This window comes from Ctenocephalides felis, unplaced genomic scaffold (assembly GCF_003426905.1).
Source record: "Ctenocephalides felis isolate EL2017-DRISC unplaced genomic scaffold, ASM342690v1 CF-g0.4_SCAFFOLD_03571, whole genome shotgun sequence".
Lineage (NCBI taxonomy): Eukaryota > Metazoa > Arthropoda > Insecta > Siphonaptera > Pulicidae > Ctenocephalides > Ctenocephalides felis.
This window is the reverse complement of record NW_020539725.1, coordinates 14,458,269-14,470,237: the sequence shown is the minus strand read 5'-3', so window position 1 is coordinate 14,470,237 and position 11,969 is coordinate 14,458,269. Positions and strand designations below refer to the sequence as shown.

Genomic DNA, 11,969 nt, shown 5'->3' with positions numbered 1-11,969 from the left:
TTTTTGAGAGAACAGAGGTATGCCAAAATGTTCAGAAAACTTAAACGTGAAGATATGCAAAATTTTCACTTTCGATTTTCGGCTTATTACCATAACACTACCATACGGGAAGTTAAAAATGTAATAAAAATATATGAGATATGTTAAAGTTGATTATGATTTATTTTTAAGGTTGTCTACAATTACAAACGCAGATCGAATTGTCGTTTAGACAAGGGACAAATTGTAGAAAGCGGAACACACCAAGAACTTCTAGATTTAAAGAAAATGTATTATAAACTCGTATCGAGTGATAATGCAGGAAAAGACAAAAATAGTAAGTAGAAAGTATATAATAAAAATTTATGTAAAAGAATTTTTTTAGCATTTGTTGTATTGGCAATTATTTTTTCTTGTAGCTCTGGCAGCAACACAAAATGATTTGTCCAATAGTCATCATCAGTTGACATGCTTGATGAGTCTTTTCAAGAAATTCCATTGAGAGCTGAAGAATTAGATGAAGACATTTGCGACGACGAGCAGATGATATTAGCAAAGTAAATATGATGCGATTAATGAAACTCAATTCTCCAGAGTGGCCATATATAACAGCTGGATGCTTGGCAGCCATAATTACTGGTGGATCGCTGCCGATTTTTGCAATATTGTTTGGAGAAATATATGGGTATTTATTAGATTTTGTATAGTACATACTTAATTTGCATGCTTAGATTTAAAAATCGAAACCATGTTGAACCTTAACTATAGATGCCAGAATGAAGCATAAAATCTTAAATGTGTTTCTGAGTTGAACTTCGGCTAAACACAATATTGTTTGGCAAAGAATATAAATTCATTATTGAATTTTATAATTAATATAAACTTTCTTAATAATTTTAATTATATTTATAAATTTATTAATCTAGCAATCTTTTTACCTTTATCTTTTAAAATTAAATGTTTTATGTTTATAGGTACTGGCCTTAGAAGATCCTGAACAGGTCCTCTCGACAGAAACAATCAAATACTCAATTTCTTTGTAGTTTTAGGAACAATTACTGGTTTAGGTACATTTATACAGGCGTACATGTTAACATCGCCGGAGAATAAGACTGACTACTAGAATAAGGTAATATTTTACATTATACTAAAGCAAATGCTAAAAAGAATTTTCATGAATCATTTATGTTTCAGATCAATGGCATTTTCAGCCATGTTAAGACAAGAAATGGGATGGTTTGATGACCAAAAAAATAGTGTGGGTGCACTATGTGCAAGATTGGCAGGCGATGCATCCAGTGTCCAAGGGGTATGTAAATTATTGAAAGAATATTTTAATAGACGGAATTTAAATGTATTGTATGTATTTATGTCAAAGTTATTGTAGTTTTTAATCTTAATCTGTTGAATACAAATCATGGCTTTTAATATGGCTCATCAAATTGGTATTATTTTTCTGATATAATGCAAATGTCAATATAAAAGACCAGTACTATATATTTATCTGACATGTTTTTTTTATAAATATGTGTATAAGATATATACATTCTTTGCCATTAAGAAAGTTGTGAAACCAATATGTCGAGCTTATTAGACCCATCTCAAACATCTATATTATAAATTTGTAATTAGGCAACGGGAACAAGAATTGGCTCTCTACTTCAAGCGGTTAGCACATTAGTTACTGGTTGTCTTATATCTATGTACTTCACCTGGAAAATGGCATTGGTGTCCGTGGTATCTGTGCCGTTGGTCCTCGGCGGAGTATTTTGGAGTCACGAATTATTGGTGGCAGCAGCCTACTTGAGAAAAAAGCTTTGGAAGGCGCTACTAAGATAGCTGTAGAAGCGATATCGAATGTCCGGACAGTCGCTAGTTTATGTAAGTCGGTAAAAGAATTAGAAATTTAATTAAATATTTTAGAAATAGGAAGTTATAAACCTTTTGATTTATATTTAAACAAAAATACATCGATATAAGTTATGATGACTTGTGATACCAAAAATTGCAACTCCGTTTCCAAAATGATAAATTTTCAATGAACTTTAAAATTTTACAATATGATGAAGATGATGTTCAGATGAAACTGTGCCTGAGAAATTATATCTTAAACCTTTAATTACGACGACCGTAGAAGAGATTAGTAGAAGAGAAAATTTTCGTACAAACAAATATTTTTTTGATTTCTATGTGAAACGCAAGAAAACGTAAACCTAGCGAATCGAATTTTCTTTTTCCTTGTTTTGGAAGCTATAGCTCCGGAGTTATATAATCTCCAGAATTGGATATTCTTTATTATCTATTTTTTATTCTTAATTTATTTTAATTAGGTCAGGAAAAGGGCGAGGCGTTTTAGAAAGGTACTCAATCGAAATGGACAAAGCAGCTGAACAAAGTAAACGAAGAAATAGATTGCGTGGTTTAGTTTTTGCTTTTGGGCAGGCTGCGCCCTTTTTGGCATATTCTTTATCATTATATTATGGCGGTAGCTTAGTGGCTTACGAAGGCTTGGAATATAAAAGTGTTATCAAGTAAGTATTGCAGCGAACAAACATTGAAAGAGAATGCTATTCAACAACCCAAAATTTAGGAGTGTTTAAAATATAAAAAATAATACATTTTATAATTTCCAAAGGGTATCTGAAGCTCTAATATTGGCGCTTGGATGCTGGGACAATCATTAGCTTTTGCACCTAATATAAATGCTGCAAAAACGTCAGCGAAAAGAATATTTGCTCTATTTGATCGATCCACTAGAATTCAAAGCCCGTCTGGAATTCCTGATACTCAGAAGGTAAAATAATTATACAGATTTGGAAATATAAATGAAAAAATCAAAGTTTAGGAAAGGTAACCGATGTAACCGATTTGTTTGCTATAAATCTAAAAAAACTTTTCGACTTTGATTCCTTAGGTAGTTGATGGACGAGTTGAGTTCTCAGATATCAAATTCCACTATCCCACCAGGCCTGACATTAGTATACTCAAAGGTCTCAACTTGCTCATTCAACCAGGAAAGACAGTTGCTTTGGTTGGTTATTCAGGTTGTGGAAAATCTACCTGCATACAATTATTGCAGCGTCTATATGATCCTATTCAAGGAAATGTGGTACGTAGTAATGAACACAAGTAAATTGAAAAATAACAAGATTTACCTTAAGGTACCTTAAGTGATCAATTGCTTTTCTTCTCTGGTTAGAAAAATGAATAATTAGATGCTAAATACTAAGCACGTCGTATGTTTTTTAAAATCTATTTTTTATCCTTTTTGATCTTTATTTCTCAGACATTGGATCGAGACAACATAAATACAAATTTATCTCTAAGAGATTTGCGTTCGCAACTAGGAATTGTTTCTCAGGAGCCTGTACTATTCGATAGAACAATAGCAGAAAATATTGCTTATGGAGATAATTCTAGAGTAGTTCCAATGGATGAAATAATAGACGCAGCAAAGAAGGCCAACGTTCATGGTTTCGTTTCCAATATGCCTTTGGTAAATAAAAATAACAATATTGATCAATATTAATGAATATAATTTCGTATACATATATGCTACAGTTATAGCAGCAATATTAATGAAGTATTTAAAACGCTTTGAACTTTTTACTGAACCGAGTAATAGTTAAAATTTATTATAAGTCATGGATAAGGAAATAAGTATACTTAAAAAGTTGTATAATTATTCCTAAATTTTCAGGGCTATGAAACAAACTTGGGAACTAAAGGTGCACAGTTATCTGGTGGCCAAAAGCAAAGAATTGCGATAGCTCGCGCTCTGGTTAGAAATCCTAGAATTTTACTTCTTGACGAAGCTACATCTGCTCTGGATGCTAATAGTGAAAAGGTGAGATTTTTAATTGCCAGTTTTATTCATTTTTAATAATTATAGAAACAGTCGTTTTTATAGACAAACATAGATAACACGTCCGGAAGGTATGAAATAAAAATGAATTATAAGAAATGAATTTATTCTTTAGTCTATAACCATACCTAAGCGATAAGGAAACTTTAAGGAATAAAATGAAAAATATTTATAAAATGTATGCAGTCTGTTCAATGCTAAGCTTTTATTTGTAAAATACTCATAGATAAATCGAATTTCGATTTAAATGATTTGTGTATATATGATTTTTTTTTTTTATTTTTATGCCAGATCATTCAAGCAGCACTAGACGAAGCACGATGTGGTAGAACTTGCATTGTAATAGCTCACAGACTTGATACCATTCGTACTGCTGATGTTATTTGCGTCCTGGACAAAGGAAAAGTTGTGGAAACCGGTACACATGAAGAACTTTTGGCGTTAGGAGGAGTATATACACAATTGCATGGTCAACAATCTAGTTTATCATGATCATGATCGATCAATGTATATAAAAAATTTTGGTTGAAACCAAACTTGTTCAAATTCAAAAGCGCGTTTAGCGACACCAAAGAAAAATTACTTGTATTTCGGAAGAATATTTTTTAATAACGAGTGAAAACTTTGATAAATTATTGTAAATATTTAAAATAATTCAAAAGAGCTTAAAGAATAACTCCAACTATAAACATTTGTGACTGCAAGATCTGGAAATTTAAAATTCTATTATAGTATTTATATCGCCTCAAAGAAAGGTTGATTATTAGATGATAAAATCATTATATTATTTCATCTTATATAATAGCAACATATTTAAGTAATTTTATCATTAATATACATATAAACATAAGACATTTGTATATGTATGTATATATTTATATATGCAACAAACCTCAAAACTTTTAACCAGACGGTGCAGAGAAACTTTCGGTAACTTGTTACGATAATTCGTTACACCAATGATTATATTAGTGTTAATAAAGGTGATACATAGGTTTTTGTTTGTTATGCTGTAGCAGCATTATATGTTTCATATATTTATCATACATAATTGCAAATATATTTTAAAATAGCCAGGCAAAAATGTTAGTTCAAACATAGATTAACTCCATGTGAATATTTTACTGTATGGATCATTTGAAGTTGTGTAAAATTCATGTTTAGTATTTATTTATTGTATATAATATTATTAGTGTATAATTTGTTTAATAAATTAGTTAAACTGTGAGCTTTAATAATATTTAAAAGAATGTAATTGGACAAAAATATAAAGTAAATGAGTATTATAACAATAAAGTTTACTTTCAGTATATTATCTGCTGCAGTATGCTGTTACTTTGAAAACTACAAATAAATAATTATAATAATGTACAAATATGCCATTGTGCAAATTATGCATATGTACAGCAGACACTCAATATCCATAGAAAAATAAGCACGTATCAAATAATAATTAATTCCTACCTACAGACTGCATACATATATCACAAAAACTTTACATGCACAATAAATAGATTATTAGTTGTAATTGAAAAAAGACTTAAAGACTTAAAAGAAAGTTGTAACATCTAGATTTATAACACCAAACAGATATAAATATGAAGAGAAACAAAACTTCCTTCGGAGTTAGCCGAAATGTTGGTATCCGCATATGATAAAAATATTAGAAATTTATCTAAAGACTGACTCATGGATATAAATATATTATATTCTAATATTGTCTAAGATTATATAAACAAAAATAAATTGTTTAAAATTGTTTAGGGGGCTGACTGCAACAACGATGAAAACAATCCAAACGAATCGCTGTTGGTGATGCTGTAAATATTTGACAGCTAAAGCAATAACTTCACACTACTTCTTATCAGTGTTGTTGAGAAACGTCAATTATTTATTTTAGTGCTTTCCTCTAACCTCAATCTCGCATGTAATTCTGAGTAAATAAAATATTTAAAATGCTGAACAGTAGTATCTCAAGTACATTAAAGAATAAGTTGGTTACTGACGATTTGGAAGATATACATGATGAGGAAAGGGTGAGACAACCTTGCCTATATATTTTTTGCAATTTCATATTCAATCCTTTTTTTTCATTTTAGCAAAAGATTCGAGCGGAATTATCCAACATGAGTTTCTTAGAATTACAGAAGCTCAAGGAAGAAATGGGCTCTAAATTATACAACAAAGCAGTTTTTGGTACAACAAAGAAAATTAAAAAAACTAAGACAGACTTCAAAAGAGAAAATAAAAATCGACCACGTGAAATGTCAGCAAAGAAACAAGTTCCTTTGTTACGAGATTTGCCAAATGTTAAAAAAATTGAACACAGAGATCCTAGATTTGATGAACGAGCCGGAGAATTCAATGAGAAAGCATTCAAAAACAGTTACAGCTTTATTGAGGAAATTCGACAGAAAGAATTAGATCAGCTAAAAAAGGATTATAAGAATACTCATGACCCTGATGAAGCTGAAAAGATGAAATTTTTGATTACGAGAATGGAAAATCAAATCCGTGAAAAAAAGAAAATTGAAGAGAAGAAAGAAAAGGAATTAATGGAGAAAATGGAACGATTGGAACAAATCAAAGAAGGAAAAACTCCTGTTTATAGGAAAAAATGTAAGTCTAATGTTTTATTGTCTTATTCCATTTATTTTTAGAAAATAATTTTAATGATGTATTTGTATTTTTACTATTAGTATTAATTAAAATGAATATTATAATTAAGTTCATATAAGTCAATTTAGATTTCCAGTCTATAGATCTAGATCAATCTAGATTATTTAGTACAAAGTAAGAAACTTTTTGGCACATTATTAAATAATCATTTTTCTATATTATAGCTGAAAAGAGGATATTGGACCTTGTTGATAAATATGAAAAGCTGAAGCAGTCAGGTGGACTGACTAAGAACATCATGAAACGAGAAAAGAAGAAAGCACAGAAGGACCGTAAAGCAGGAAAACATTAATTGAATTGGTTTTATAAATATTTATCTAAACAATGTTAAATTTGTTTACATTTTTGTACATATAATATAACTACTTATTTCTTATTCTGTTTATGATTAGCCAGTTCTCAGCATTTTTGCTTCACGTTTTTCTTGCAGTTCTTTCTTTTGGTTATCTACAATAACTTTTCTTTCATTCATAAATTGTTCATATTCTTCAACTTTTAAATCTCGAACTACTTCTATTCCACAGGATCTGGCTATTCCAACTAACATGGTGCATATTTCTTGAAGTGATTTTAGAGCTAAAGGCGGATCCGTACTTTTAATAACTGCTATTTCATAAATATGTTTCAGAGTAACTTTTCCAGCGACTTCCTTTCCTAAAATTGATAACACAATTATTTTACATAATTTACATTAGCTGTTATCTCAAGAATAATTTAAATGGTCTAATGCCCTAAAACAAACAAACAAAACGAATACTATGACCAGTTTTGATTATAACTTAAATTTAAAATATTTAATTTTTGTAATTTTCAATTGTATTAACAACTACCTGGATACATTGCGGCTCTTTGAAGACCAGCAGCTTGTTTCAGAAAAAATACAGCTGGTGGTTTATGAATAACTAAATCGTAGCTTCTATCAGATTTAACAGCAACACGACAAGGTAAAGGGATTCCTTCTTTCATATCTTTTGTTCTTTCATTAAAATCTTTACAAAACGTAGCTATGTTGATACCGCGCTAAAACAATGGGTATTAAAGAGAATTAATTCAAAAAACATACTGCAACAAAAATAATGTTTCTTTTAGTTAAAAATAACGAAAATTAAGTACAAGATTATGCTAATGATGTATTGATCAAACTTCTATTGATGTAGTATATATTTTTTTCGTCTTTATCTATGATTTTTTTACCAAATCTATCAGTGATTATTAAAATAGCTTCAAGTAATCATTGCTGCGTTAAATAATTATCTCCTCAACTGTACTTTATTATTTATAGATTGCACATGTGAGTAGTAAATACACCAGTAGAGAAAGAGAATATAATATCTTACTAATAACTAAATAGATTGATTCACCTGTCCAAGCATGGGGCCTAAAGGAGGCCCTGCGGCGGCCATCCCTGCTGGAATGTCTGTACGTAATTTTGAGGTATGTTGAACTTTTTCAATAGTCTTTTTTAGTGTATTTATTTTCGCACCGACTTTCGACATATTGCTAGTTTTATCGGTTAGAGTCTAGTTGTTATATGTTATCATTAAAAAAACCTTAAATAAATCATCATAATTTTACATAACCTAATTCATCACAATAATTGACTAATTACCGTGCTTGAAAATATAGTTACCGTGAAAATATAATTGAATAAAAAAAATTGTAACTGCAATGTATTATTATAAAAATAATAGTATTATTATTTAAATATGTTCATAGCTATGTTTTTTAGTAATAAAATGTATTATAAATCTTTGGAGTTTTTGGCAGGCTAATCTAGTAGCGGTATCTGTGGGTGAACTTCATTAATTAACTTCCCGAAGGAGAAGTTTGTTTTCATCGAAAATTCCGATTCGCTAAATTTATGTTTTCTCGACGTTTCAAGCCATTCTGAATCGAATGAGACCAAATTTGGAAAAAGTATGTGTGTGTGTGTATGTGACGTTTTTAAATCTTGAAATTTAGTGTAGCTTTAAAAAAAATCCACTATTATTAAAATTAATTTCTCTGTGATACATTGGTGAAAAAATTAAATTCAATTTGTTATTCTCATTGAAATTTCAAAGAAATTGAATCCATTTTCATACTCATTTTTCTTTAAAATTAATTTTAATATTGATATTTCTTTTGCTAGTTCCATCTACCGGCGAAGTGTCAAAATCCGTCATGTGCTTGCCAATAACTCAAAATTGATTCCTTGCTTCAGCAATTTTAAGTTTTAAAAAAAATAAATCATTAATCTCACTTTGAAAACAATTCTTGAATGTAAGTGTATTTTATTATTACGAGATACTGCAACTTTTTTTCTTTAGTCTCGGAAGCACTTGTTCTCGATTTGTTAAGTGGAGGTAAATTTTAATATTGTTTAATTCAAAATGATAATTTAAAGTTTTTAATTTTAATTAATGTTGCTTATCTAATTTAACAAAAGTGTATTGAATTTCATCAAGCTATAACTTTATTGTGTACATATTTGACAAATATTCTTCATGGCTTGAATATTATGCTATGAAAGTGTTATCTTAAAGCTGAATTCTTTCATACTTGCTTCTGAATACCTATTTGTAGATGTAGATTTAACTTGATCTGGTTTATTTTTCAGATTTACTGACATGAAGAAAGCAGTTTATTATTATGCATGTCATTTATACCTAACAAACCAAAGATGGTTTTAAGTACTGAATGGTCTCAAATTGAAGTCATAACGATAAACAATGATGGAAATGGATGGGGTTTTATGTTAGTTGGTGGAAAAAGTACAGGCGTTGTTATAAAAACAGTAATTCCAGGAAGTGCAGTTGAACGAGACGGTAGACTTCAGCCAGGAGACCATGTTTTACAAATTGGTGATGTAAACTTGCGTGGGTTTAGTTCAGAACAAGTTGCTACAGTTTTAAGACAAGCAGGACCTCAAATAAAATTATTAGTAGCACGTCCGGCAGAAGCTACAACTACTGAGCTAGAACCTCATGCACCCATTGTGCCTACTAAGATTTTATCCAATACTGAAGAGCTTGACAAGCAGTTAAGTGAAACTCAATTCCTTGGGCAAACTTTGAGTAATCTATTGTCAAATGAGGTGTTCACAACAAGTACAGAAATAATTCCTGAAACCATTCTTCCAATAGCTGTAATAGAAAATACTGTAGTTGATGAGTCTCCCATTTCTTATACTCTCCCAGAAACAGAATCATTTACTGTTTCATTAATAAAAAATTCCTTTGGTTTGGGTATTACAGTTGCAGGCTATGTATGTGTTGAAGAAGGTTTATCTGGAATTTTTGTAAGGAGTATCATTGATGGGAGTGCTGCTAAAGCAAGCCAGAAAATAGAAATTAATGATAGAATAATAGAAGTTGACAATCAGTCAATTATAGGTTTAACAAATAAAGATGCAGTAAATATACTTCGCAATACTGGTGAAACTGTTAGTTTGAAGTTTGAACGATTTTTGCGAGGTCCTTGTTATGAATTTCTACAAAATGCTTTTACATCATGTGACGAGCTTTATCAATCAAATTGTGGGTCTGAACATGTGTCTGTCCCTATAATCATTAACCAACAAGATTATTGTGATTCAGATGCAACATCTGAGTCTTCTATTGATTCTGTGATTGTAGAAGGTGAAAATAATGAATGTGGGAAAGATACTCTCGATGTAATTAAACAAGAATGGGTGCAAAAAATTGGTAATGAAAATACAATAGTGGTAGATAAAGTTCACAAATTATCTGAATTGGGTATAAGTTTGGAAGGAACTGTAGATGTTGAAAACGGTTTGGAATTGAGACCTCACCATTACATAAGGTCTATTCTCCCAGATGGTCCAGTAGGTCAAAGTGGTTTACTTAAACCAGGCGATGAACTGCTTCAAGTAAATGATCAAAATTTACAAAATTTGAATCATACTGAAGTCGTTCAATTGTTGAGAAAATTACCTGAAAAAGTGCATCTGGTCTGTGCAAGAGGTACTTCACCAAATATTATCAACACTTCGCAAAATCAAGAAGCGTTTGCTACACGAAGTATTTTGACTGGAAATTTACAAAATATATTTCAACCTGTTCAGAAAGAGAAGTCTATTAGTGAAAAACGTAAAAACTTTAAAGAACATAGAAACGAATTTGCAATGTGGAATAGTGATTCTCAGTTTATCGATCTTCTGAAAACTGAAGATGGTTTAGGTTTTAGCATTTTAGATTATCAAGATCCTTTAGATGCAAGTGATTCTGTTATAGTAATTAGAGGTTTAATACCAGGTGGCTCTGCAGATCTATCAAAATTAATTTTTCCAGGTGATAAATTGATATCTGTTGATGATGTTCAGCTTAAAGGAAAGAATTTAAATGAAGTGGTAAGTTTGTTGAAAAGTTTACAAATTGGTTTGGTTAAACTAGAAATCAGTAAGCCATTGGGTGCTATTGCACAAGATAGCTGAAGTAATAAAATTATACAATAATTTTTAATTTTTTGAAGCGTAGTAATCCGAATTATAAAAACTTTCCGCTTTGATGCGCTAAATTTATTCATGATAATATAATGTTTTGATCGGAACGGTCTATCTGATATAAGTTTGGTTTGCTTACATTTATCTTTTGCTTCAAATAGTGAATATAATTTAATAGTAAGCATAATTTCAAGCATCTAAAAATGATAGAGAATTAGTAAGGGAAGTAAATCACAAAAATATAGAATTTAGTTTTATATCTAGTCATAATAAGAATACTAGTCAATAATTTCCATATACCCAAAGGCTAATTATTCTAAAATTCTAAACACCACTTATAGCAAACTACTTAAATTGGAATACATTTTAAAATCTACAAGTCTAATATAAGAAATCGTCAAATATTTAAATATTTGGGAATAATGATTGTCTTCTCTTCATATAAAAACTCAATTTAATATCATCAAAGACTTCGTAATTTTATAATTAGTAACCTAATGATATTTTAATGCAGTTTAGATTACTAGTTATTCCAAAAATGTACATTTTAAGTACTATTTATTGGAATATCGAATTAGACAAAATATATTTGAAAGATTGAGTTTTAAACTTATGTTTGGGTATTTATAATTGCAATTTTTTTTTTATTGGTACTATAAAATATTTTTTCTTTTTGACAAAACATTATGAATGATAACTATTCCAGACATTATTGTCTTTGAATAGATGTATCAAGTGTTATTGGTTCGGTACATTTGTACACATCATATCATATATCATATATGCATATATGCTATTACCATAATTTGATAATAAATATTATGGGAGATGATTAAATTATGGTGCACCTAATATAAATTTATAATTTTGAATTATATTAATATTTTACTGCTGCTAGAAATTCCAAAAAAGATTTTTACTACAAATTTCTCTGATTAAGATTTTTTTAAGTGATTATTAAAATTATATCACTTTAGATTTGTTAGATATATAAATATTTTA

General features: G+C 29.6%; 3 protein-coding genes and 1 pseudogene across 4 annotated transcripts in view; 3 read left to right on the top strand and 1 right to left on the bottom strand.

Moving 5' to 3' along the window:
• The window catches only part of LOC113385667, a 23,489-nt pseudogene extending 18,948 nt beyond the window's left edge, over positions 1-4,541 (top strand).
• A 1,185-nt stretch (positions 4,542-5,726) lies between these two features.
• LOC113384802 (ribosomal RNA processing protein 36 homolog) lies at positions 5,727-6,831 on the top strand. The gene is made up of 3 exons (XM_026622561.1): positions 5,727-5,880; positions 5,944-6,463; positions 6,688-6,831. The coding sequence occupies exons 1-3, from the start codon at positions 5,800-5,802 to the stop codon at positions 6,813-6,815; spliced, it is 729 nt and encodes a 242-aa protein (XP_026478346.1). The 5' UTR covers positions 5,727-5,799; the 3' UTR covers positions 6,816-6,831.
• LOC113384803 (39S ribosomal protein L11, mitochondrial-like) lies at positions 6,827-8,216 on the bottom strand. 2 transcript variants are annotated; one of them, XM_026622563.1, is made up of 4 exons: positions 8,133-8,216; positions 7,885-8,073; positions 7,354-7,543; positions 6,827-7,177 (listed from the first exon to the last, which is right to left on the bottom strand). In XM_026622563.1, the coding sequence occupies exons 2-4, from the start codon at positions 8,017-8,019 to the stop codon at positions 6,912-6,914; spliced, it is 591 nt and encodes a 196-aa protein (XP_026478348.1). In that variant the 5' UTR covers positions 8,020-8,073; positions 8,133-8,216; the 3' UTR covers positions 6,827-6,911. The 2 variants fall into 2 exon arrangements, with proteins under 2 accessions (XP_026478348.1, XP_026478347.1); XM_026622562.1 differs by having other exon boundaries at positions 8,154-8,208.
• A 519-nt stretch (positions 8,217-8,735) lies between these two features.
• The window catches only part of LOC113384662 (patj homolog), a gene marked incomplete in the record, with an annotated part of 40,745 nt that continues 37,511 nt past the window's right edge, over positions 8,736-11,969 (top strand). The window contains 2 exon segments of the mRNA XM_026622412.1: positions 8,736-8,868; positions 9,123-10,874. Coding sequence (XP_026478197.1) covers positions 9,159-10,874 — 1,716 coding nt within the window.

Coding starts and splice junctions, on each gene's coding strand:
- LOC113384802 (XM_026622561.1), top strand. CDS start 5,800: ATGCTGAACAGTAGTATCTCAAGTACATTAAAGAATAAGTTGGTTACT. Junction 5,881..5,943: donor ATATACATGATGAGGAAAGG/GTGAGACAACCT, acceptor TTTTCATTTTAG/CAAAAGATTCGAGCGGAATT. Junction 6,464..6,687: donor TCCTGTTTATAGGAAAAAAT/GTAAGTCTAATG, acceptor TCTATATTATAG/CTGAAAAGAGGATATTGGAC.
- LOC113384803 (XM_026622563.1), bottom strand. CDS start 8,019: ATGTCGAAAGTCGGTGCGAAAATAAATACACTAAAAAAGACTATTGAA. Junction 7,544..7,884: donor TAGGCCCCATGCTTGGACAG/GTGAATCAATCT, acceptor CCATTGTTTTAG/CGCGGTATCAACATAGCTAC. Junction 7,178..7,353: donor AAGAGCCGCAATGTATCCAG/GTAGTTGTTAAT, acceptor TATCAATTTTAG/GAAAGGAAGTCGCTGGAAAA.